This window comes from Cheilinus undulatus, linkage group 3 (assembly GCF_018320785.1).
Source record: "Cheilinus undulatus linkage group 3, ASM1832078v1, whole genome shotgun sequence".
Lineage (NCBI taxonomy): Eukaryota > Metazoa > Chordata > Actinopteri > Labriformes > Labridae > Cheilinus > Cheilinus undulatus.
The window spans coordinates 36137203-36164347 of NC_054867.1; the positions used below are offsets into that span (position 1 = coordinate 36137203).

The following is a 27145-nucleotide window of genomic DNA, read 5'->3' on the forward strand; positions in this document are numbered from 1 at the left end:
TACAGGTTGGTTATTTGGGACCCCTCCTAACTTTGATCATGGAAACGCCAATATGTTCGTATCATGCTGTAACAAACTGACCCAGACCCTCGGTGGAAGCAGCCTATTATTCAACGTCACAGTAACTGAAGGAGACAACACAGTGGATTCACCAAAGTGTGCTGAAAGGAGCAATAAAGCATGTGGTTAATCTGGATTAAAAGTCCTTATTTGCAGTATACTGCATTGATGCAAATCCAATACTAGTAAATTTACTTTCCTGAAATCGTTTAAGAGCCACATCTCACAGGTAAATGTTCATGTCTGTGAAAATCATGAAAATCAAACTGAGCAATTTGTATGTTGTTTTCAGTGGATGCTGCACTGTAGTATCAGCCATTTTGCAGGACTGAAAACTATCTAGGCCCAGCATACTGCTAAATAAAAGCTGACTGGCAGTCATACTACATACTACTGTTGAGTGCAGTATGCAATATATGACTTGACAGTAGTATGTAGGTGGTAGTTTCAAAAATTCTGTCTTGACTTGAAGCTGCTATTCAGAAATATTCTGTTGATGAATACTTTTTAAATGAAACTTAAAATCATCTTGCGTCTGTGACTCAGAGGTTGAACTGATGATCACACGCTGCATCTGAACCGCAATAATAACGTCCTGATTTTTCAAAAACAAAGAAAAAGACCTTGTGCAAAATTATTCTAAAAGCAGTGCGTGGGTGGGTACTTTAATCAGTCATAATGTGATGACTAACTGCATGAATACACTAACAGCAGCCAATAGGAGAAGAGGGAGGACATCAAAAGAGGGTACAAGAAGAGGCAATGGATGTTTTTTTTTCTTTCTGTGTTTGAGGAGGCTGTCCCTAAATTGTTGAGTACATAAGAGGCTCCCTGTGTGCGACCCTCTCAGCATTCAAGACCAGAGTGTGAGGGGATCCAGCTATTGTAAGTTTCTCTGTGTGCTGTCCTCAGAGAGGGAGAGAGGGACAGAGAGAGAGAGAGGGCAGCAGCAGCTTCCCTCCAATTCAAGTCATTTGCTTCGGCCTGAATTCAGACTAAACTTATGAAAACATTTCTATCCACAGCTGCCTCACAGCTCAGCAGAGCTCATCTCACTTCTCCACTGTCCTCTTTCACTGACTGCCAGCCTTATTTGTATTCCTGCGGATCTTAACGGGATCAGAAGAGGTTGCAGAGTGTTATTCGAGTGGTGGAGCGAGAGTCAGAAGCTGCCAGAGTCATCATGGCCATGTCCCAGGAGCAGAGTGCGTGTCTGGGGCTCTGGGTGCTCCTTTTGCTTGGAGCAGGCATGGAGGAAGTCGTGGAGGGATGTAGCTGTAATCCAGCTCACCCACAGCAGCTATTCTGCAGCGCTGAGATCGGTAAGTTAATCCTAAGTAAGTTCCTGTTCACTGTGAAATAAGTTATAAATGTTTTTTTCATGTGTTGAAAGTGATACAGGGATTTTGACTACATGTGACCATGGATGAATTAGCCTAAAAGTTGTTATTGGTTTTTAAACTGACAGTATTGCCCACTAACTGAGTGATGATTATTGATCAAAGTCCTTTGATAACATTTTGAAGGAGGGAAAAATTCAGTCCACAATCTAAATCCCCTTTGACAAGAACTAATCGATAGAGCATCAGGACTAAGCTTCTCTTGGCTGTTAATTAAAAAGATAGTTGATTTATTACCTTGGCTTGCTCCAATTAAATCAATAGAAATGATCTCTAGAAAGAAAAGCTGACAGACATTAATGCACTGCTCAGGACAGCCTTTTGAAATATTAGTACAGTGGATTGTTGTTGGGTTGTTTATTCATTATTGGAAGTGAAAAATATGCAAACACAGCTGTTTCTGTGTCTGGCCCTTATTTTTTCATAATATTCCTAAACAGGGCAGCCTGCTGTCTGTGTTCTGCTGTTACATAATTGAGTTCTCTTGCTGTGTATCAAAGATAAACAAACCTGAAAAACAGTCAAAATGATCCCAGCCTACTTTTCATCTATCTTTCCGTTGGTTGGGTTGTCCGTCCGTCTCTCTGTCTGACCCCCCCACACCCCCCCTCAAATCATCCAGTTCTTTCTTGTCCAAGCAGCGGCCAAAACCAACACTCTGCTCTGACTTTGAGCGCTTGGCTCCAGACTGTGGAAAGCTGGAGTATGTGCCTCTGTCAAAGGTCACACTCCAGCAGAGGAGAGAGGCCGGTGGAGAGAGAGAAAGTGGATACATAAGTTGCCTTAATGGTATTTCTGTCTTGTTATAGAATTGGTCTTCATCTCCCGTTCAGGCTTCGGCTCTTTTATTTTGAAAACGTGCCTTAAAATAGCCCGTTTAAAATGGAGGCTGAGACCTGTTTTCAGAATCACCATAACACCAAAGTAGATCTGGGTTATGGGAACATAATGAGAGTATTTGGGGCAAAGTTTTTAGGACAGAGCTTTACATACAAAGTATGTCATAAAGGAGAGTTATGGAGTATGATCACTCTGTTTCCTTTAACAACTGGAGGTTTTCATGTGGGCCTGACACTGCAAAATTCAGACAAGATAAATTCGATCTAAATCAGGTCTTAATTTTCCACTTGTTGGTCTGTGCTGGTTTTAAATTCAGTCTTGATAACAACCTTCATCTTGGTTTACTAGCTGTAAGTGGCCATCTTAGATCAATCAAGTGTTAGATTTATTGGTAGAATGAAATGGTCAAAAGGAGATGTGGCGATGCCTGATATCCCAACATTTGAGATTTTTTCCCCCATTTATTTTAAGTGTTTTTAGATTTTCTAAAGATAGCAGAAAGAGACAAGCAATCTGGGGAATAATAAAGGTCCTGTTACAAACAGATTAAAATTGATTAAAACCTGTTGTATTTACCCCAACCAAGTTGCCTTTTTTTTCTTCTACACAATATGGGCTACAAAATTGTGTATATTCAGCCAACTACCTGCAACAATAGGACTCATTTAGCATTATTAGGTCAAGCAGGATATCATGAACTCTCTACATCGCTGGTTACATGCTAAGGTTTTAGACACCAACTGTCTTGTTATTATACACAGAACAGTGTTTGGTTTAGGATTCTGTTAAAGTTTAGAGTAATGTAAAAAGGAGCTCGCTTAATTAAGAACACTGCAACAGTCAGGCTACTTAAAATCACATAACACGGCGCTGGTTTACTTCAGTGGGTAGAGCAGGCATCCATATACAGAAGCTATAGTCAACGCACTGGTAGGGAGATCACTGTTTGGTGCATGTCTTCCAACCACTTTCCCTCTCCATATTTCCTGTCTCTCCTCAGCTATCCTATCTAAATAAAGTCAAAAAAGTCAAGAAAGTCAAAAAAAATCACATATCACAAATAGTTCTCCTCAGGCTGTATGTTAGAAGTAAGGCAGAAAACTTCAATACGGTTCAATAGTGCCAACAGTGTGGCATGACTGTCACACCAATCATGCCTACTCCAAACAGATGATGCAACACTTTCCCTCATTTTCCCACACACTTAGGAAGAGCACTAACTACTTAGCTAACAGTCCTGTTTCTTGTTAGCTACCGCTCCTCTAAAGTCAGCTAGAAGGTCTTCTGGTATGAATTCATGGATGTTGCCACAAAGTGCATCCTCAAAGGTGCAGTGTGTAATATTTAGCCTAGTAGCATTTAGCAGAGCAAAATTAGCATATTATTTATAAGTAGGCCTGTTTAAATAACTATTAACTAACTGGTTCACTACCTGAATATATGAAATTGATATTTTTTTATTCGCCCAGAATAAGCCCTTTATTCTTACATAGTTTGATTGAAAACAGACACCCATGTTCAAAAAATTGTGTAAGTAATTATAGGAATTGTAATTTATCAGTCGCAATTAATTGCATAGTTCCATAAAATAATAAAGATTGCATTACTGATGGATTTAATGATAATAGTAACGAAACATTTAGGACATATTTCTGAATGGAATCAAAACTTTTAATTAGCTTTTGAAACAGAAGAGGAAACCAAGACAGATTAGTCAATCTAGGATGGTGTTAGTCTGTATACATTTTATACATAAACTTATATAAATTTAGAGCACAGAGAATTTTCAATCCAATCAAAGTTACAAAAGTGCTTTAGCTGGCTGTCAATGTACTTTTTTTAATTGCATTTTTCACCCCTGTGATTAATTCATTTCATTAATTAAAAAATTGAGAGCACTTGTTTTATAATTTTAAGATGCCAGCCACTATTCTGAAATGTCATATGCATAACCTGCTTGATTTTTGATTTGGGCTCTAAATAACCATATAAACATGTGCTTTTTATATATTACACTTTTTACTTAAATACGATAACCCAATCTTTCCCATTTAAGTATCTTAGTAATACTCCCAGTTTTAAGCACTGTACCTTTAAGACTTGTTTAAAAGATTGCTCAGTCAGATAGTAAGGCTTTTCAAACAATGTATCAGCTATCAATGCTTAGTTGGCTAGCTTTATAATGGAAAATTAAACATTCAATGTACTCCTTATTTCAAAAAAATAATCACCAGTTAATATCTGTCATTGTTAATATTTATATTATATGAGAACAGAGGCTGAATAGGAATAGCAGCAGTAAGTATGTGAGGGATGAAGCTTAACAAATAGTCAATTAAGCACTGCTTCTTTTCTAATTGGACCGCATCTCATCAGGGTCTGCTCTGGGGCTCATGTCTGTGTTTAGATTAAAATGTAAGTGCACAAAAGTCAGTGGTCCCTTTCACATGGGATGCAACTTTTTGTACCCATGAATGAAGTTTGAAGAAAATCCCCCATTTACCCCTGGGAAAACCTTTTATTTGTTGGAATCAGTGATTACACTGCAGAGGTTGTTTTCTGAGCATAGGCCGGTGGTGGCCTTTAGTTGACCTGACAGTGTTGTCAGAGTCGATGAGCCCCTTGAATAAAGCTGTACATCTGAGTAATATCCCATCTGGACAAACCCTGGACCAATCCCCAGCCATGCTTGTGTATTTGAGATTGTGTGTATCAGTGTGCGTGGTATTGGGAGTGTGTGTGTGTTGGACGGAGGCCAAGCCATGCCAACACAACCTACTCCATCTCTCTCTCTTTTCTTTCCCTCTCTCTCCCCACTTCATTTCCATGTCTATAGGCTTGGCCGAATGGTCTGCATACTAACAATATCAGTGTGAAAGCCCGCTGACAGTCCAGCTTTGTGAGCATGACAAGGGTGCCGATTCATCAGGGAGGGGGGAAGTGAGTTACTACATCAGTTCTCATGGTACAAGTTTGCAATATTTCTCTTTGGTTATGTAGCTGGGGGGGCAGATGTACGGACACTTTCACTCTGCAGACATGTCTGTCCTTAATCCTGTTCATAACACAGCTGCATCTTTTAGCCTAGCCGGCCCAGTTTAAAGATGTGTAGGTGGGGATGGGGGGGTATTTCAAGAGAATCTGGGCGAGGGAATCATTTTAAGAAGAGACATCAAACTCAGAACTGATTTTTAACTAATGACAAATAATTCCAAAAATACATATAGTAAACTGTATGATCACTGATTGTCTCAACTGATGATTTAAACCAGTGATCTACAAGAAAGAAAAATGTCTGTTTCTATTCTTAGTTTATTGGCTTTACCTACTTCTGCCCCATCCTGGTTTCACTGATATACAGCCAAAGCTTGTACTGCCAACTATATGAGCCTTCTACAGAGCACAGTAATGTGTTAGTGTATTACTTACCATTAATAGACTCATTACCCTGCTAAAAAAGGAAGATTTAAGTGGGGCGGCTAATTTGCCAAAGCATTTCATCTTTTCTCAGATATGTTTTTTCTTGCCAAATGAAGAGCAGATCAAAGAGCTGAACTGGACAAAGAGGTTATTAATATGAGAGTCCAGTTCTGTTCTGTCAAAACGGCAGCCTTATTCTGTGATGTCACCATGTTTAAAAAGAAGGATGTACTGATTTTTTAGTGAGCATTAGTAGATCTGACAGGAAAAATGATCACAGTGTAAGAATACACTTAAAGCAGTGTTGTTAGGGCTGATATAATGTGTAACTGTGGGTCATAGAGTTACATAAAACAGCCATCTCCTCTCAGCATTTGCTCATCCTAAACACATTAAGTATGAAAGCCTAAAATAAATATAAACTAATCTACAAACAATCAGTGTTTGCATGCAATTAGCAAAAAGTATGTTAGTCTGACTAAAACTCGACTATTAAAATGCATGCAAACATAGTAGTCCAACTGAAGAATCTATCAGAATCAATGTTTTTAAAAAGGTACTTTATAACATCCTGAGTGCATTTTCAACAGCAGATCTGCAGCAAGTAATACACTCCGTGTGCAGTTTCCATCACAGATGCTGCAAGAGGTATGTTTGGCTCATAAGCTGAGTGATTAGCATTAGTAGCACTACCTCATAGTGTTGGTAATGTTTACAGTGCTGTGTCTGACATACTTCCATACTGTCTGTACTCTCTATGGAGTTCCAAGTTACACCCCCTGTACTGTTTTGACAAAAGAAAAGTTTTAATAAAGTCGGTACTACGACTATCAGCATTTCACTTTCAGCTGAAAAGTCACCAGTTAACATGGTCACTTGTCAAACCATAACACCTACTCTCCCAGAGCAATCATTAAAGTGAAGGCTTTAGATTTATGATCCTTTTTTTCCACTGATGAGTTTATGATAAATACCTTTCCTGCTTTAGCCCACACGTTTTATTCATGTTAATAGTTTTAGCAATTTAAGCACAGACTGCATTTTTCTTTAATATTGTAATTAGCTGATAAAAACACCACACTTGTGTACTAAAATAATTACATTTCTATAAGAAATAAAAAATGTGATGAATTGGGAATCAGTCTGAATCGAATCGCAACCCCCAGAACTGTAATCAAGTTAACTTGTGAGATATGTAATGATTCACATCTCTAAAAATTTTACTATTTGAATTTGTCAAACCTAGTTTATGCAGTTGCTGACTGATTTCCTCATACACGAGAGTGATGTTTACATAGCTTTAAAGTCTGCCATGTCCTTTCCATTCAACATACATTCAGTTAGGTGCTTGCTAACTTGTTAGCAAGATCAGCAGTAAGAGGACCAACAACAACTATCTGAAAGGAGCAGAGGTCGACATGCTCCCGTCAAAAAAAAAAGGATTCTTCTGCTGCAATGGGAGAACAACGACATTACTACTTGGTTAAGGACAGCAGTCTTTTTAAATTGCCTAATGGAGCTATAACTATAGCTCGACTTTATTATGCATGTAAACAGATGTTTACATGCGTAATAAAGTCGTTTGTCACCCTAACACAGTTTTTCAATTTCTTAACTAATAACAATGTGTCATGATTGTTAAGTAACCAGGAGATCCTTTGGTTAATTATACATTTTTAAAAAGTCTTTATGGGGAAATATATTGTGATTTGTACCCTTAACATTAATAATGTTGTCAGCCCTAATCATAAAGCATTCTTCAGGTCCAAAATGCATGTAAAATCCCTGCACGCAAAGCTTTACTTGAACTTTAAGTCTGTATAAAGTAAGGTTGTCAACATTTTTGATACCACATGCTTTAAATGAAAAAAGATGAATTATTTTTATGCTCAGTACTACTGAAAGTACCAACGTTTGAAGAAAAAACATACATACACTTCTATTTCAACCAGAATGTGCCACAAGAAAGGAGATAGAAAGAGTATGCAGCGATGGGCAATCAAAGGAGATCAAGTGCTGACGTCCCGATGCTAAAACAATGTGGTGATACAGAAGTAGAAGGCATTATTTCCTTTTGTTTGTCCTTGTTTCACACTGATTTCACTCTAAAGAAGTTAGAAACCTGCCTCTTTTTGCCGGCTACATGGCTCTCTCTGCTCCACCCTCTGTCACAGCCAGTAACACTACCAACAGTTTAACCAGTTTACAAATATGCTTAAGTAACTCCATTTGGTGTTAACGTGTTGTCTGTTACACACAGATAAAGAGCAGAGAGAAGCAGCGATGTCTCCTGACAATCGACACCCATAAAATGACTAAATAAGTAAAGGACGTTTTCATGTTATGGGGGTACTGAAACATGTATCAAATCAATATGGTTTGATTTCAGCTGGTATTATATCAAAATTAAAAATTGTGTAATGATGAGAACTCTAGTGTAAGGCCTCCCATAGCTTTGGGAAAAAGTTGCTGTTAACATGTGACATATCAATTTAGACTTTCAGAGAGTTTTTCATCATTTCTGGGATCAGGTTGTTCCGAGAAGGATCAAATGATGTGTCTCAGGGTGCAATCACACCAGGCAATCTGTACTGTGCCTGGGCGTGTTTGAGCCTAAAGTCCAGTCTTCTTTTTGACAAGTGTGGGATCATTCTGTGCATGGGCGCGGCACATTTCCCCAGCCCTGGCACAGAAGAATGAAGTGTGTCAAAGGACGATGAAGATAATGAATGCATATCAGAAATTTGAGCAGATGCCATCATTCAAGCTAGACAAGATGCATGAGGACTTGGGCCTACCAACCCCCTTGCACAACAATAATATAAAGGCACTCTGTTTGCTTACATGGCTTGTAAAGTTAAGCATTTAAGCTCTGTTACCCCAGTTTACCTAAACTACTGCCCTTGTCCCAGTATACATGCACAGCAAGACAAATGGTGTGTCATCTGGAGCATGACCAATATTGCATATATTACAACATATTTTGCTTTACTTTTGATACAGCTGAGACCTGTGACTCTAATGCATGGTGACATCTGAAGGAATACAACACGACTGCAGCTTTGCTTTTATGCCAGTTAACTTCAGCAAGAGAATCAATCTCCAGCTGCATTATTGAGGTGTGTTAGTCAGACAGACAGAAATTGTATTCAGTACAATTTCAGTCAGACTAACTTGTTGACAGTCCTGTTTTAATTGAACTAACACTGTAATTTGACTTTTTCAAACTAAATGTAAAAGTACTGGCCTTGTACTTTGGTATCTTTGGTTCTTATGCTTTGCTGTGAGTTACTGCTTGAGTGCATCTTCTCTGGATGCCACAGCTCAGTCTGTTTATTGAAATTCCCTTGTGTGCCCATGGGTTCAGAATCTGATTCTGGCTCTGGTGAAACAGAAAAAGGGCTGTGCAGATCCAACAGAGCAGTCAGATGAATCCTCCATTTTCAGATCATAGAAGTTTCTAACAGCTGGGAGAGAAAAGTGTCTTTCCTGCAAGTGTGCATGGTCTTAGCACATTGAACAAGCACGCACAGTATCCCAGAGCCTACTGCTGAATTTTTCATCATTTTGAAACTTGATTTTATATACCTAGAAATTCTGGTTGAAAAACACTTGAAAAACACAAAACTCTTCTGTTGGATAGGAGAATATAGTACATATTTTTTAATTGATTTGCATGGACTTACAGTGGCAAAGTATGACCAAGCAAGTGCTGTAAAAAAAGAAAAAATAAAGCTTATTGCTCATTTATCCACAGCAGCCTAGAACACTCAATCAAACAGTTCTTTTTCTATTCCTGCATTTTTAGGTCACAGCTGCGTTTTTATAGACCTGTTTGCGAGCAGGTGTGTCCTTGTAAAGGTCAGGCGCTGTTACATGTACTGCAAGGAATAACAAAACATCTATTCTTGTGCACCTGCAACATTTTCTATCTACTTTCTGTACCTATTCTCTCTCTTTAATCTGTTCTCCCTTCAGTTGATTTCTACATCAATAGATCTACCTGTCAGCTACAATAGTGCTGCATCGGTCGACTTTAGGGTTCAGGCTTTATGAATTCAGATATTTTGCTAAGCTCTATTTAAGCCTCAGGCTCTGAATCATGAATTCTTCGAAAGAAGCATATCAAAGTCAAATATTGCGCTCTTTGACATTTCCATAAAGTGAGCGTCCCTGCACCAGCTGTCTCTGTGTGGGCGATGCAGCGCGCTCAGATTAAACTGCAAACACTTCAGACAAGTTCACATTGACTTTCTGTCAGTCTGTATTTGTTGCTACAAAAAAAATCTCATTTTTATCCCTCCTGAGTCAATTTTAAAAGAACAAACTAAGCTCGTCCGCCTTTCACCAGCACACACAAACCGCAGGGCAGTTATGTGATGAATGAAAAGCGAACACAAAGGGGGTGATTTATGTAGCTGTGTGAGAGGGTGAGGGTTAGAGCTGTGCTGGGTCACACTTTCTCTCTTTCTCTTAATGTGAAGTTGTTTTATTCGTGGTTCTACTGAGGTCACCTGCTCCATTTCTGTCTCTCTCCTAAGCATCCTTTCCTATAGAGAGCAGAATGAAGGAGAGGAGGAGAGACAGCTTTGTAGAAATCTTAGCAAGCTTTACAGAAAGCTCACAGAAAAATTTATTTTACCATTTAGCCAAACAGTTAGGATTAGTATATATATATTGTTGAGTATATACACAATCAAAAAATAACAAATGTAGTCTGAAATATATCAATCTTATAGCCAAGCTCTGTCCTCATAGTTTCTGCTGCTATGCCAGACATTTACAATCTATTAAGGCCTCAATGCAGATTTCACAGATAACAAGAGACATATTAAAAAGTCTTTAAAGGCATATTCTACAACATTTTAAACATTAACAATGCATTTAATAATTTCTGGCTTAAAAAGAGCTAAGTAAAAGTCCCTTTGGTTTATTGTTATCAGCACTGTGGTCACCTAGCTTGTTTATGATTCAGTCAAAGGTTAAAGATGTTTCATACATGTTTTCTTTTTAAATCTTATTTTCTCCTCTGCTTTCCTTCCTCTCCATTTTTTAGCCCTGCCATCACCTGGTAGTTGTTTGGCAGCTCTGCATCAAGCAGCTCCATAACTGGGTTTTGCTGTAAGAATACAACTTGGGAGAACACACAGACTTTCCAAAGAGAAAAAAAAGTCTTTGTTTGATCAGAAACATTTCAGAAATAAGATCTAAATCAAGTTTTGGCTGCATATCTGAATTGAGATCAGTCCTACAAACAGCTGCAGTCTGTCAGAACAGGTTATAGCTTGTAGCATTCAAGCACTGAGGAATAATCAGAAATGTCTATGGAGGTATGGCTGACTCTGATATGTCCCCTTACAGCTAGCAACCACTGGACATTTTTTTCAGTTGGTCTTATTAACAAGTTAGCAAGCAGCTAACCAGTTGTATGTCAAAATGTCAAAAAATATGGACAAACTTTAAAGCTTCTTACATTTTACATTTGGTATGATTACAGTGACCACTATCCGTCTAGCTTATGGTGATACCTGACAGGAGATGACAACGCATCTTCATCTATGCTTAGCATTTATGCTGTTAAACTTCCAAACGCGGTGAGGAAGCTCTGAGGCATGCCAAGATCACCTAGTTTGGTCTGGTTTGACAATAATTCAACTTTTCTAAATACATGTAAACACACTGACAGGGAGACTTCCGCTGAGGGGCAGGTTGGGGTGGGTGACAAAACTAGTGCTTAGGTGGTCTATTTACTGGAGATCTACTATGAAAGTCACATATACCTATGCCATTTTTTTAATCGATGGCTCTTCTATAAAAAAAATGTGGTTGGCTAAAGAAAAATAAACATTTTTGGCAAATGGAAATCAATATTTTGCAACTTGAATGGAATTAGTTTTCAGATTTAATAACTCAAAATTAGCCAGCTTATTAAGCCAATATTAATTTCAAAGCTTGTTAAATATAGTCTCTTTAAAACATCTTTTCCTAGTTTTATAGTAAGAATACAGTACAAGTGGCTTAAACTCGCATTTAAAAGCGACATACAGTACATGGCTTTGCAATAAACAAGCTGAAGGTGCTTATTTTAGGCTAAGAGTTAGCATCTTTACCAGTCCAGCCAAGTTAATGGGACAAATTTGGTATATTAAAAAAAAAAGAAAAACAATATTTATGAGAAAGCCTATCTGAATTAGTGTTTAATGACCTTAATATATAAAATTGTTTTATTAACTCACAATAAACCTGTAATTCATGCACAGGGAGAGCCCCTTCAACAGATTCCCCCATCTTGGATTTCTACAGTACCACAGGGGAGACAAAATAACAGCTACACATTTTCCTTAATATTCAACCAATTTCAATGATAACCACCAGAAGTGGCCATCACAATCTCGAATCTGACTGTCGGATGTTGCAAATATAGGCCTATGTCCGGTTAACCTAACTTTTTAAAATAAACTACACTGTAAAAACTTTCACACACTTAAAAATTCTGTTTTAATCCAACTTTTTGCAATATGGTTATGTTTTTTGTAAAGCTAAATGTGCTTCATCCACTGCAATTTTCACTTGTTTCTTTTACAAACTTTAATCTTAAACATTCATGCTGTTCAAGGTAGACCAGCTTAAGGGACTACAAATGATAACTGCAGGTGAACAATGAGCCAGGAAGTCATCATTCATCATAATTAGTATACCTTCTATTGTGTATTCTCGTTGTTCCTCACAGGTTGGAGTTGTATGAGTCAACAACATCACTAATGATGCAAAAGAGTCTAATGCCCGAATGCATTCTAAAACTCTGCAGATTCATCATCATTGGCGATCACTCGAGTATGATTGTCCTCCTGTTGGTTAGTCTGGTCATTTGTGGATCCTCAGGTGGCTCTGGAGGCCGATCTTAGATCCACAAACTCTGCTGCAGTGGTGGCATATGTGGGTGGCTGTCATCGTGGTGGTGGTTGTGGTTTGAGGAGCCTTTTTGGTGGTGGATCTCTCCTTCCTCTGTTGCCTCTTTGCTTCTTTGGCACAGTGGAGGTTCTTCTCTTGCTGTGCTGTACCCTCATGGACCATCCTGCTCCACATGTCTCGGTTGAAGGCAGCCTCCTCCCAGTCGTTGAGGCTAAAGCGACGTTTTTTAAGGTGGGTTTTGATGTTGTCTTTGCACCACACTTCTTCTGCTCTCCTTGGGTGCGCTGTCCTTCCTTCAGTTGGCTGTGCAACATCTGTTTTAGAAGGCGGTTGTTGGGCATACGGATGACATGACACTGATGTTGGTTTGCCTAGCCTCCCAGCTGATCCTGAGGATCTTGCGGAGACATCGCTGGTGGTACTGCTCTAGGGCTTTAAGATGTGTGCTGTAGGTGGTCCAGCTATCAGCCCTGTAGAGAAGAGTGGGCAGAACTACAGCTTGGTAGACCAGGAGTTTGGTCTTGGCCTGGATGTCCCAATTTTTGAAAACTCTTTCCCCCTGCCTGGAAAATGCTGCACTGGCACACCCTACGTGGTGGTGGATTTACGCATCAATGCCAGCCCTTGTGGAAGGAGGCTGCCAACTCCCTGGCGATGATTGCAGATCTTCTTGCAGATTGATCCCTGGAAGCACTGTCCATAAATGTCCTCACATTCCAGGCTCCAATGTTCTTTTTTTTTTTCGTTTCTGACTCCTTTGGGGTGAACCCACTGGATGCGGTTTAAAGAAGCAGGCTATTTTTAGGGCACATTTTCTAGCCCCTTCCCCATGGGGCGTGAGCAGAGTGGATCCTTAATAGGGCTGTTCAGACATGGATGCTGCTGCCGAGATGCTCTCTCTGCCTTGGTCCAAGAGCAAGGCAACTGTATCAGGCACCCACCGCCTATGTGCCAGTGCATGGCTAGAAGCTCCCAGACTTCACTGTCCTGCTCCTGTCACCATTTCCTGATCGCTATAGGACTTGAAGGTTTCGGGTGTGGGAAGGCCTGCAGGAGAATGCCTGTGCATGGAATCTTTTAGAGTGGGGAGACTGGTGCACAAGCAGCCTCCACACTGTCCTTGACAAAGAGAAGACCAGGATCCAATGGCATGAAGATCAGCACATTTAATGACCTCTCTTTGCTGCAGCCTTCCTCTGCCTTTGTGACCATCCTCCACCCACTCCGCCGTTAAAGGCTTCTTCTTCCTCTTCGTCTGGAACCTCCCCTTCGAACTTACCGCCATGGGTGACCCTACCAGGAGCATAAGCTCCAGACGGCATTGCTCTCAGGTTCATCAGAACACACAAGACCCTCCACCAAACTTAAAGTGGTTGAGTACTGTCTACCTAAAAACAAAAAATATACTCAATCAACTTAGAAAGTAAAGCTGAAATAGCTGTTTCAAGTTAACACAACCCACTGTTGTCTATACAGTCATGAGGTGCTGGGTCTTTTTAAGATTATTTTTAGTGCTTGTTTGCATTTGTTAGATATGCCAGCTAAAGAGAGAGAAGACATATGGGGTGGGAGATGGAAATGGGTGGGGGGTGAGGACTGTTCTGTACATGGGTTACCATATTGAATACCATTGCTAGTTGTTGATGTTGGGTTTTTTGTCACTTGTTAGCCCTTATGAATTCCATTGCATGGAGGGTCCCTTGAACACAGCGAAGGGCTGCTAGTACCTTTAGCTAATGAGCAATAAAATGTTTCTACTTGGAGAGAATGTGCTGGGCTCTAAAGCCATTTTGAGAGGCAAAAACCTTCTAATAAATTGTACTTGAGTTAAGAGTTTTCACATCTACTTACACTGGAAAAGAGACAATTATAAAGCAGAGCAATGGGGTCTGGACAGTAGGGTTTATGCGAGCACTCTTGCTTATTAAAAAAAAGATCTGGTTAACTTTAATTGGAGTCATATCTCCAGTATAGACAAAAACACTATTTAATCCAATAGTTTTGCTCTTGCATTTTCAGTTTCCAACTTGATTAAAAAATGATCCTCTATAAAGCCTCTGTATGTACCCAGTATCCCTCTGACTACAGTTTCAGGTCCAAACCAGTATTAGTATTTTGTGTGGTGCCACAAAATTTTCTGTTGGCTGAATATTAAACGTAGCTGTCTGCAAAGTTCAAAGTCAAAAAGCAGTAGTATGTTTAAGCCTGGGAGAAAGCTCTAATAGTGAATTTAATTATGTTTGACTGATTGAGCTGCAGCCGTTTTATTAGCTCTCAGGAAATGTTTGTCAGAGAAATTGATTTGTTAACCAAAATGTGTAATGCGGAAATTGAGCAGTGCAGACTTCATCATTTTTGATTGAGGGAAAAAGTGGCTATGTTTAAACAGAGTCTGTAATAACAGGGTTTGTTTCGGCACAGTGTGAGCTGCATCTTGTGGTGTTGGGAGTGATTGAAAAGTACGAGATGAGCAGTGCTTGAATATTTCTCTGAATTAAAGGTTGTAAAATGATGTGACTTCACTGCAACCCTTCTGTTGAAAACCACAGAGCCATTAACCTGCTTTAATGTAGCTTTGAAGATGATTTACGATATGGGATAAAGCCATATATTTTGGTGCTTGCAGGGTTCAGAGTGAGTGTTTGTGCATGTGTGGTATGGATTTTATTCATAAATGTGTGTGGAGTCAGCTACTGGGAGTGTGCAAGCAGAGAGCTACTTGTTATTCCATGTGAGTTTTGATTTCCCTCCCAGAGGAGAGCAGGGACACATCCGGTATCACTACTGCTGAGAGAGACCTCTGCACTGTCTGTGTGAGGAGACAGAAAGAATGGGAAGAAAAAAAAAATTCTTTGTTCAACAATGTAGAAAAAAAACAAATCCTTCTCATGGATCATAAACATGCATAATTCAGATTGTTGTCTATAACCTCAGGCGTTTAAATCACATTCTTATCGTCCCTCTTGCATTATTTGGCATGTTAATTAATCTTAATCCTCTTCTCTTCCTGTTTTTTTCCTCCTCTGACAGTGATAAGGGCAAAGATTTCCGGAGAGAAGATTGTGTCGCCTAGCAACAGCTCCTCACCTTACATGAAGATGATTCAATATGAAATCAAAATGATCAAGGTGAGATCTCTGGACAGCAGGAGCAGACACACATCAATTTTACAGTTAATGCTGCTGTGTATTATAGCTCTGTGGTATATGGTGGTACTGAACCCATAACATCTATGAGCAGAACTTTACAAATGCTGATTAGTTGCACGTATAATCAGTTCAGGAGTCTGGTTCTTGTGTCTGCAAACAACCGCCTCCACTTGACCTCGGGGATGATGAATACAAGCAGTAGATAACAGAAGCTGCTCTTAATAAAACTGTCTGCTTAATAATTCATATTTGCAGCCACAGCCAAGGAATGTGGGCATCTGTGTTGTATCACCTTGCTTTCTTACTCCCTATATTTTCTCTAAATATTTATATATACTGTGTTTAACTTACAGGAGGAAAGGATTATTCTTTGTTCTTTAAAACATCAACTTCTGTTTGAATATATTCTGTTTTTTCCCTGTCCAGATGTTCAAAGGTTTCAACAAGGCCAAGGATATCCAGTATGTGTACACTCCTGTCTTCTCCTCACTGTGTGGAGTCAAACTTGACTCCAACAACAAAGCAGGGTATCTGCTCTCAGGTAAAGTATGCAATGGTCAGGTTTCTAGGGGGGAAAGAAGCAGAAAGACAAACTTTCTGAATTTAAAACTTCAAAAAATGGCTTGCAGTTTACAGTAGTGTGAAACTAGGACACTGTTGCTATTTGATATCAAACATACAATCAAGTGACAGTGACAACATTTCCCACATTGAAGGGGTTGCTTTGCAAAAGTTCCTCAAGCTATCCCAGACAAAAGAAATGTTTCATGTCCAATCTTGTCAACCATGCGTCTCCTAACTGAGAGCAGTGCTTCTTCTTCATGTCCACATGCTTAAGTTAAGCAACCAGTAGGGGTGTATCCATATTTGTATTCAGCCTGAACCGTTACAACTCGGTGCCAAGGTCCCACAAAATATACGTTAAATCCATGAAAAGAAAGGAAACTATGCAAACAAATATGACCCTAATTACAACCAATCCATGTGGGGTGCAGTAATGTTAGTGTTTGCTTACCACTTTTAGACAACCAACGAAGAAGAAGAAATAGCCAGCTAAACAAAATGCAAAAAGAGAAAAGTTTGCTCCCGTAGCTAGAGCTGCGATCAGTGAGACCTGCTAGCCTGCTCTCCCTCCCCTCATCTCCACACTGTCTTTAAAATGCCTCCAGATGTGAAAGCAGGTCTAGGATATTACCCATGCTAATACATTTTAAAGGCTGTGCATGGACCTGTAGAAGTAGAGAACACCGGCTACAAGCATGCATTTAAGAACTTGAGTTGTGATTTTGCATAAGTAACCACTGCACTGACTGTTGACTTACAATGGTGTCACATGACACTTCATCAATCATATATATAATTCATTGCTCTAAAATGCATGTGTTAATTATCATTTTATGTTGTATACATTATTTTCTTTTTCATATTAAGGGATATTAGGCTATTAACGGGTTGAGCGGTGTAGAAAATAGTTGGATAAAATCTGTATTGCTTTTTATTTTGCATATTTTTCATTTTCATTTTCCTCTATTTTGTCTCCTGTTTAATACATCACAGGCTGTACCAACTATCACAGATGATCCTTAATAATTCAAGATGGAATAAACTTTAAGCTACACTGATGTTGGTCTAAAAAAAATAATGATAAATTAGTGATTCCTAGAATTATAAAGCTGATTATTCATGTTTCTTTTTTATCCATTAACCGAACCTGTACTGAACTGAGAACCTAAAACCGAGGTACGACCCAAACCCTGACCTCTGTGAACCATTACACTCATAGCACCAAGTAGCTAAGTGGTATGCTTAGCTTACTGGCAGAGCTACAATCAAAATAGCTAACCCCCATTAACTGTAGTGTTGCTGAGGAAGGCCACATCATTAGGGATCTGAAGATGAATTTTTGTCGCTCAAGCAAAGGCTATGTCGTCTGTGCTGGAGCAGTTTAGACAATAATCATGAGCTAGTAAAGTATCCGAAGGGTAGAAAGTGGTGAAACAAGATGTCAGCAGCCAGCTGAATAAGCTTGAATAATGTTGGCAGGTACATGGGGCCCTTATAGCCTCAGGGCAGGCCCAGGCATGTCATGGCATGGAGCAAATCACCTGACATTCAGGCCATTATGTGACTTGAGTGGTGTTTAAGTTTTATAAATAGACTTTAGTCAACAGAGCTGCTGATGACAGCTTGGTGGCTTGAGTAAGAAGCGAAGTGAACATGAGTTTGTCACCTGTAAAACCCGGGTTGTATCACAAACCTAATGTTTTTTTTGGGGTGGGGTGGGGTGGGGGGGGGCAGAAGGTAAACTTTCTGAATTTAACACTCCAAAAATGGTTGCTACTTACAGTGGTGTGACACTAGGAAATTGTTGCTAGTGACAAATATCCTGCATTACTTTTCTATTGAAGAAATAGCAATGCTTCCGCCATGACAGTCCACCCGTAGCGAAGCCAGTGCTTTGCCTCACCATGTTTCCACCCCACTGGGGAGGAAGTAATTGACGAATACCGTGGTGGGGGGCACATGGGGACGGATCCGGGAATTTTTTAAAGGATTCTTCACTATTGGGAGATAGGGCTAATGGCAGAGGTCTGTGCTCTCTGAGTGCTTTTCTAGTTTTTCTGTTTTCTTAATCATAATTATGTGAATAAACTAAAATACTTAAGGTACATAACACTAAAATCATCTTTTTTGTCTCTTAAAAGCAACATTTCAGAAATATAATCCCTGAGTCTGTTGCTTCCAGCACTCTATCTTGGTCTGCTCATGAGCCAAACTAAATTAACAATGTGATGTGATGTCACTGAACAGGAAGTATGTGGAGCGATGGGAGAATTTCTATTGGCCAGTGTGACCTGGTGGAGTCCTGGGACAACTTGTCACTGTCACAGAAGAAGAATCTCAACTACAGATACCAGATGGGCTGTGAATGCAGAGTGAGTAGACTGTTCATCAACTCTTCATACATATTTATGACTTTACCTCTCATCTATCAGTTTCATGTTTTTAGAAACAAAGACCTGTTAAACCAGCCCTCACAGAGTTTTTCTCTCATTTCAATACAGAAGATTTCAGTGGTTAAACATTTTTGCAGCTTAACAAGCTGTCTACAAACAAACAAGTGCCTAGAGCAACAGTTTTTTGTGAGCTTAATTCAGCCAAAACAATTAAAAAGCTCTTCTCTCCTCAGATCAACACCTGTTACACGGTGCCGTGTGCGTCTACAGGAGAAGACGAGTGCTTGTGGACGGACTGGCTGCTGGATAACAGCTTAAACGGAGAGCAGGCTCGGCAGTACGCCTGCATCCGTCGCTCTGACACAACCTGCAGCTGGTACCGCGGTGGACCCCCACCTGAGAAAGACTTCCTGGATATGTCTGACCCTTGACATGTAATTCTGATACTCATGTCTTTTAATTTCACTCCTTCAAGTCCCAACAAACATCTCCTGCTATTGCATGAATATTGCTCAGTTCATCAGATTTCATTGTAAAAAAAAAAAAACTGATATTTTATCATCTCGAGGGAGCTGTAGGTTCTGTTATAAGAGTTCAGGTGGTTTCTATGACAAGCTATGATCATTTTTATTTCCCACTCTCATTGTTTTCACAGACTGACTGGGCAATTAGGTAGGATGCAGCGTGCGCTGTACTCCCTTGGGGGTTGCAAGCTGCAGCGTCATCCATGCAGGTTGCCTGGCAAACTGAAACGACAGTCAGGAGGAAGCTATAGGATAGTAGTTGTAAAGGTAGTGGCTGCACGATGAGGAGAATGCTTCTAAACACACTGAATATGTCTGATAAAGTTGTTTTTTTCTTATCGGAATCAGCTGATTTTGGTACAAGAATATGATTTGATGAAAACACAGGCTATAATTCAGTTCAAGCTAACATTTCTTGGGAAAACAGAACTACATTCACACATTTTCTGCTGCTTTTTAAGCACACCTAGTAAGCCCAAACTGTTGGAAATTTCTTTCTAATCACAGCTTTCTTGTTGAGGTCCACATAGGTCTTTAAACTCTAACAAGCTCAGGAAAGTGGGACGCTGCCAAGATGATTTTCTCACTTTTTTTTGGTGTGATCTGATCTTCCCTCCTACTGAACGTGCCGAGGTGCCATCACAAAGTGCTGCACCAGATTTGATTTTTTTTACTTCTAGACAATGACTGAGTTCAAAAGAGGAGCACAGCCTACCCTGCATCCTATCTGAAAGCCCCTTGCAAACAGAAGCAGAGCATCCTCTAAAAATGATTTACCACGCAGTCAGTCTTCTCTTCCTATCTGATGGTGTGGTGGTTAATGAATTACCATAAAAAATACTCTTCAACCTCAAATGTGTTTATACAAAGCTAACATTGTAATATAGATTGTATAGGAAGTTGGGCATTTTTATGTTTTTTTTTCCACTCCTTCCTCTTCACACATTTTGTTTTTGATTATGTAAACTATCATAAATATCCCTGAAAATGACAAACACACCGTTTATATATTCAAAGTGACAGACATTCCCCCTAAACAGTTACATTTTGCCATGATCTGACACAACATGACTTTAATTCCTGTAAATCAGTGTCACAAAGTGCAGAGAATGTAAATATTGTACTTCAGTGAGAACTAATCCTTTAAAAGCTAACAGTGTCATGTTTCACACATTAGATGGGTTTTGTGTGTGTAGTTTTCCTCAGTTGAACTCTGTACCGTTTCCTCTGCCAAAAAACTCTAATCCAGCGCTTTAATAACAACACTGCCACCTGTAGACGCCACGCCACCTCTCCTTCGAGGATATGATGTAACAGGACACGGTTCAATTCGCCCTTTTTTTTTTTTAACTCTCTAAAGGAACAGGGAGGTGGATTTTCCACAACTTTGAATTAAATAGATAAGACTTTAAAAATATTAGACACAATTTAAGTAGAACATATATTCATGAATAAGCTAAAAATTGTTTCCATTGTCTCTATTTTATAGAACTGCACCATATCCATTAAGAGGCCCATCTGTGAATTGAGCCCTGTCTTGTTACTGGACTACTTCAGTGAAGTCACACAGATTAAAATGCATTATAAAGCGCTCTTTTCTTCATTGAGAAACAAACGTATCCCTCTACTGATAAAATATTTAAAACTAACCTGCACAATGCTATAATCCATGATATTTTTGAAACATCTGTTCATAATCAAACTATGAATGACAGGTGGGATAATAATGCATTTTCAACTGTATGGCCTTAGTGAAGCATTATCAAACTATTTCATGTTTTGTTTTATACTGAGAGAATTGTTTGGGTTTGTATTTATGTCTCTGTTTCTGTCTGAATAGAGTTTTCTATTTCCATGTACCAAAAAAGATTGTATATAAAATGTCTCAATGGAAAAGTGTGACACTGGCTCTTTTTCTTCTTCTCCCTCTTCTGCTAGTGAAGTCTTAAAAAAGAGACTCTTTTGATTATTTCAAAGAGATATAGAAGGGGAAAAAATATGAAAAAAATCACAGTTTAATGTAATTTTCACCAAGGAGTACTAGAATATGTCTAACCCATTATTTATGAGTAAACATTTCTCAAATACAAAGATCTCTGCAGGGCCCGGGACATTTCTTATGTTCAACACTTCATCTAAGAACCTGTTTGCACTCAGGTGTGGGGGGTGAGCAAATGCAGCAAGAGAGATTTGATTTCAGTATAATGCAGACTTTTTAATTGTTCTATGGTCATATTTCTCTTATTGTAAATCTTTTGGTGAGTTCAGCCCCTGTTTTTATAGAATGAATAAACTCTAAGTCACGTAAGACATCATTAAAGCATTATATAGTAATCAATGAACTGAGTTTATAAAACCATAGTTTTGCAGTTGCTAAAAATCAAGATTTCTTTGAGGGTAGGAGCAGTGCTAAGGAGTTATAAAAGTAAAGGTACTTGAGTACTGATTTCTGTACTTTTACTTAACTACATTTGAAATACAAATATTACTTTTGACCCCCTTACAATTGCAAAAATGCTCTCCTAACCTGCTACGCTTCACTCTGAAGTCAACACTCAGCTGTGCTTGTGTAGTTCTGCATGTGTTGTGCTGTCATCTCTGTATGTTGTGTGTCTACAAGGTTGAAGTTTGTTATTTAATTCTATTTGTTTTAACTGATCTCGTAAAAATGAAGGCACTGCAAACATGAACAGAAACAGAACAGGCAGTTCATTAAGTGGTGGTCGTGAAAACTACAGCAGAGATGGATGGCAGTTCTCCAAATCAGGTTTCTGAAATGAACAATGATTTGAAGGACTGGAAATTAATTTTTTTGGCCAACCTGGCACTATGGCTGGTGGATACACAATTCTACATGGCACTCACTTTATTTTGTCAGCCACTTTATTTAAGCATAATGAGACAAGGTGTTAAATAATAATCAAGGCTGATCGTACTCAAGTTAAGCCTATTTAAGAAAGTGAAATAGTTTAATGGTATTTCCTGAATTGCGTGTCAAATTTTGCAAGAATTAAACATTTTGTGCACGCTTCCTGCAATCTCAACCAAGAATTCAGGCCTTATTTAATAATCTTGGACTTAAGACAAGCAAAAAAATCAAAGAAACCTTTAGCAGATAAACCAGCTTCAGAACTACTTATATAATGTCGAGGCTCTCTGGTCAGGGAGTGTGTAGGTCTGCTCGGTTCTGATCATGAACCAGGACTCAATTCACTCTAAATATTGTCTGAAATCATTCTCTTATGCTACTTTTTACCTGCCTCAGTGAAAGGTAGGTTGAGACAACTCACAGCTCAAAAATACCTGCACTTGTCTGGTGGCAGATGCTAATTTCCCACTCTAATGATTTGTATCATTTTCAGAATGTACACCCATATATTCCTGATTACACTCATGCATTGGAAAATGCATGCATTATGTGCCTGAACAACTATTACTTGTATTGGAGTTATAGGAAATATCAATACTTTGACTTAAATCATGAAGTTGTGTCTTCTATTCATTACTTGGTGTGATAAAGATTGTTCTCAGCTCTGTGAAATCTGGACAGTTCAAGGTTTATATGAGCAGTATCATAAGATTCATAAATATTAAAAAAATAAAATATCAGCTCCTATTTTACCAGTGACATTCTAAACAGGGAAAAAAACCCTTCTAGAGCATTAGTTCTCAACTGGTGGTTCAGGACCCTAAAGTAGGGTGTACAGCTGGTTTCAGTGGGTTGCAAATTTGTCTTTAAGGCTTTAGAGTGCTTTTGTTCCACTGTTTGAGTTTTTGATGGCAAAGAGGAAATAAAATTTGCTGTGCAGAATTTTGTCCCCTGAAATATTTAAGAATGTTCTTCTGAATTTATTCAAACTCATAGGAGATTTTCTTTTTATATTTTGAAGGAAACAAGGTAATTTTCACGGTTCTCCTAGATTTTTCAGGGAGTTTTCTTTGGACATTTCATCAAAAACATTTGGTTCCCTTTCTCTGGGACTTTTCTTCTAAATCTAAGAGAATTTCACAAGGAACAAAGGACTTTCAAGTATTTTTCTCTCCAGTAGTATTTCAGGAATTTTCAATGGAAATATTAAGGGATTTGGAGGAATCCAGGCAGGTTTCTTGGGTTTTATCTGGGATTTTCCCCAGAAACTTTCAAAAATCTTCAGATACTTTCTCAGAAATGCTATTCTTTATTCTTTGTATTATGTCTTATTTTCTTCAGTCTCTTTGTTCTGTCACATTCCTATCTGGGGTCCAAACAGCACCATCTTTTACTGAATAAATCTGATTGATTGACAAGTATATCAAAAATGTGGGTCACCATTTGCCATTAAGGAACCCGTGGTGGGACACAAGGCTAGCCAGTAGAAAGCCACTGTTCTAGAGTATAACTCCCTTCCCTGATCAAAGCTTGTTAACCCTCAGTTTATAATGTAATAGTTATTTTTATTTTGAAGCTGATGTTTTAGAAGTTTGTTTTTAATTTAAAAAGATCTTACCATGTCTCTATAGTTGGGGTAGAAAGTCTGATCAATGAGTGGAAACTTGTCTGTGCCCAGCCTCTTCTGATTATTGATCAGCTGGGAGAACTGGTGGAGAGGAGGAACAGAGAGCAAAAAAACAGTGAGGGATGTAACTGCAGTATAGAAAGGAGTAGTTAAATAAGTTGTATATAGCAGTAAAGAAAATTTACATTTTTCACATAGTGATAATTAATGTCAGAGTGTTTTAAAACTCTGATTTAAGGAGGAATCAAAGCTGAAGTCTTCTCACATCCATATTGTGTTCAGTGTTTCTGATAAGAATTGAAAGTGTGTTGCAGATAGGAGTATTTTGGGGTGAAATCTCTTACAGCCCAGGGCTTGTCGCTGAGATTGTAGATAGAGTCCAGTGAGTTGACTGAGGGGACCCCTGCGTACTGCAGACCGATGATCAGGTTCCTGAAGTCCTCGTTCTGGGCCATGCTGAAGGCGTGCTGACGGACCAAGACAAAGTCTGGTCTGAAGGACCTGGTGTTGAGCAGGAGAGGAGGTAAAGCAAATATATTACTTAGGCTGAAGTATAAGAAAGAAATACAGTAGAGTTCTAGTTTTGAATTATCCCTCTGGCTTGTGTCTTTTTCAAACAAATCATGCTTTTGATTTGCTGACTCTGGATTGAGTCACTTCAGAAAAAATGTCAAATCCCAAACTGATAGAAACAGACATTTTTGTATGTCAGAAATAACCAGATTTTGTTATTTAAAAGGGGGGTGGCATTTGAAGAGGTCACAAAAAGGTAGATTATTTGTCATTTCAACTGAGGAAGCTGTGACAGTGAGAGAATACATCTGTAATGCTACTCAAGTGACAAACTCTGGACTTCTGTCTGGAACTCAGCAAACGGCTCCAACATTTTGTGCATTTACATCTTGGGATAGGGTGTCCCAATTCTTGTTGGAGCGGGGGAGTAGGATGAAGAGCTTGGACTACATAGCCCTTCGGACAGAAATTTTGCAGAGGCACACTCCAAACCAAGTGTCATGAGAAATTTCCCAGAATGCCTTGTGAATCATTGGTAAGATTTAAAAATTATGACACCAATGTAGTTTAATCATTTTATGTTGCATAGGTGTCTACATGGCCTCTCTCACTAGTCTCTTGTTCTTGTACATTCACTCAGTTTGTGAGGACGGCCTGATCTAGGCAGATTTACACGTGTCACATTCCTTCCATCTCTTGATGTTGAATTTAACTTAACTCCAGGGGATGTTCAGTGTCTTGGAAATGTTGTTGTGTCCATCCTCTGACTTAAACTTGTCAATAAGCTTTTCTCTGAGTTGCTTGGAGTGTTCTTTTGTCTTCATGGTGTAATAGTAGCAGGGAATACTGATTAATTAGTGACTGGACCTTCCAGACACAGGGGTCAAAAAAGCCAAATTATATTGACTATGATTGATTCATAAAATCAGTAAAAGGGTAAAACAGACAAGGGGCTGAATACCTGAAACTAATCATTGCCTGTTAAGGATTTTTGCTTGGAAAATTGTTTGGACTGACAAATCAATGCTGACACACTAAACCGGGAAATAATTTGATCGTCAATGAAGCTTTCAGTGGGTAATAGATTTTCCATGAATTCAATATGACCTTCATTAAAGTGACACAACAATTTAAATCATATTGTTGAACATTAATTTTTAAAGGAAATGTAATAATCTGCATCTTTAAAACAGTTTCATTCCGACTAGGATGACTGTTATCTCCCTCCAGTGTTCACAGTGTTGTTATGAAATGAGATTTTAACCATCTGAAAACAAAAATTAAATAACCATGCTCCTCTTTCCAAAACCACACATTTCAGATGGATCCTAACCCCTAAACATATTATTTCCAAAATCTACTCTCTGGCTGTAGCTTTTTTTTGTGAGATTCACCATGGTAATGAACAAAACCCCAGCTGGGGCACTTTAACAAAAATGAGGCATGAATCTGGAGCTCTAAGATTGATGACCTGCCATGTTTAATGGATTACTAATGAGACAGTGTGCAGATAGCAGTGGGCAGATGGAGCGCTAATTAAGACACCAGAAAATCTCCAGTGAACAGGTAGTGTTCATAGTGTCAGACATAAAAAGTCCTTTTAGAGTGGATGTTTCATTAAGCCTTCAGCTTGTTCACTACTGCCAGGGTCTTTCATATTTTCATCGGTATAAGTGAAACACACAAACTACCACATTAGGCCACAGAGTTAAAAATGGGTTTATTCAGTCACCACCTTGGTTGAAATTCCCTGTAGTTAGCTGAACAACTTTTGTGCCAAAAAACACAACTGCCCACATTAGTCAAAGTGATGAGATGGTGCAGAATCAAGATTTTGTTTTTGTAGCTTTGTTTGTGGTTCCCAGACAGGCTGCTCCTCAAACTTCTTAATTTGTGTCTGCTCATTAGCCTCAACATAGTCGATAAATGTCAACACAGCTGCCAGTCATGACTTCACATCCTCTTTTTATAGTAACAAATGATAATTTAATGCAAAACTTTTCAGGAAATTGAACAGCAAAGTATAAATCATCAGGATAAGAACTAAGTTTAAAGACAGAGACCATGTTTGACATAATTTATTGAACACATTTTGGTTTTCTAGTTTGACTAATGTCCCATCTGTTGAGACGGAGGAGGCAGGTCTTATAAGTAATACTGCGGCCAGACAGACAGGGAGGGGATGGGGGTAAATGTTATAACTGCAGACTGTAGAAAATACTGGATAGAGCCAGGGTGACATCAGCCATTTGGTTACTGAAAGAGAGCTTTGCCAATCCATGGCAGCTGCCATAACGAAGATACTGTCTCAAAGTAACTTTTGCCTAGATCTGCCTAGAAACAAAGAGGCAGCACTGAGGTGGACCTTTAGCCTCCTGACAAACAGCTGAAACATGCTGGCTTATTCATTTTAAAGCCCCTAATTATACATAACTCCTAAACTTCTTAAAACCAAAAAGGGTGAGCTATTAAAAGATATATACCCCTAACAGTGTGTGCCTATAAAGACATGAACAATTCCCACCAAAATTTACTTTTTGAACCTGTAAAATTAAACATTTCAACATGGGGTGTGCATGTGACTTCCAGTGCCTCTGCAGCCAGCCCCTAGTGGACACTCAAAGAGCTGCATTCTTTTGCTTCTGCTCTGGCTTGATTTTCGACCATGAAGGTCTGGGCTGAATGAAATACATCGTTCTATAAATGCTATGGTGATTTGCACATGCATAACAGTCACACTGCAGGAGTTGTGATTTTAGTCGGCAACTGGCATGATGCTCCAGGCAGATGACGTGCCTCAACTTCTGTGCCTAGCACACACTGACAGCAGTGTATCAATGGTAAAATTTCCCACCAGCCACTGCATGTCCAGGT

The 27145-nt window shown here is 39.0% G+C and overlaps 2 protein-coding genes across 3 annotated transcripts in view; one reads left to right on the top strand and one right to left on the bottom strand.

The window, feature by feature from the left end:
• Positions 1-27145, bottom strand: part of syn2b (synapsin IIb) — a 142876-nt gene that overhangs the window by 16473 nt on the left and 99258 nt on the right. The window contains exons 4-5 of the mRNA XM_041782706.1: positions 24103-24259; positions 23750-23839 (exon numbers count right to left, since the gene is read on the bottom strand). Of these exons, the coding sequence (XP_041638640.1) occupies positions 23750-23839; positions 24103-24259 (247 nt within the window). The remainder of the gene's footprint in view (positions 1-23749; positions 23840-24102; positions 24260-27145) is intronic.
• LOC121506808 (metalloproteinase inhibitor 4-like) lies at positions 857-21143 on the top strand. 2 transcript variants are annotated; one of them, XM_041782707.1, is made up of 6 exons: positions 857-945; positions 1086-1382; positions 15663-15760; positions 16208-16322; positions 18593-18717; positions 18972-21143. In XM_041782707.1, the coding sequence occupies exons 2-6, from the start codon at positions 1244-1246 to the stop codon at positions 19167-19169; spliced, it is 675 nt and encodes a 224-aa protein (XP_041638641.1). In that variant the 5' UTR covers positions 857-945; positions 1086-1243; the 3' UTR covers positions 19170-21143. The 2 variants fall into 2 exon arrangements, with proteins under 2 accessions (XP_041638641.1, XP_041638642.1); XM_041782708.1 differs by lacking the exon at positions 857-945 and having other exon boundaries at positions 963-1382; positions 18972-19172; positions 19394-21143.

Bases quoted from the DNA above. Each gene is read 5' to 3' on its own strand.
- LOC121506808 (XM_041782707.1), top strand. From the start codon at position 1,244: ATGGCCATGTCCCAGGAGCAGAGTGCGTGTCTGGGGCTCTGGGTGCTC. The intron at 15,761-16,207 runs GTGAGATCTCTG...TTCCCTGTCCAG, and splicing joins ATGAAATCAAAATGATCAAG to ATGTTCAAAGGTTTCAACAA. The intron at 16,323-18,592 runs GTAAAGTATGCA...GTCACTGAACAG, and splicing joins AGCAGGGTATCTGCTCTCAG to GAAGTATGTGGAGCGATGGG.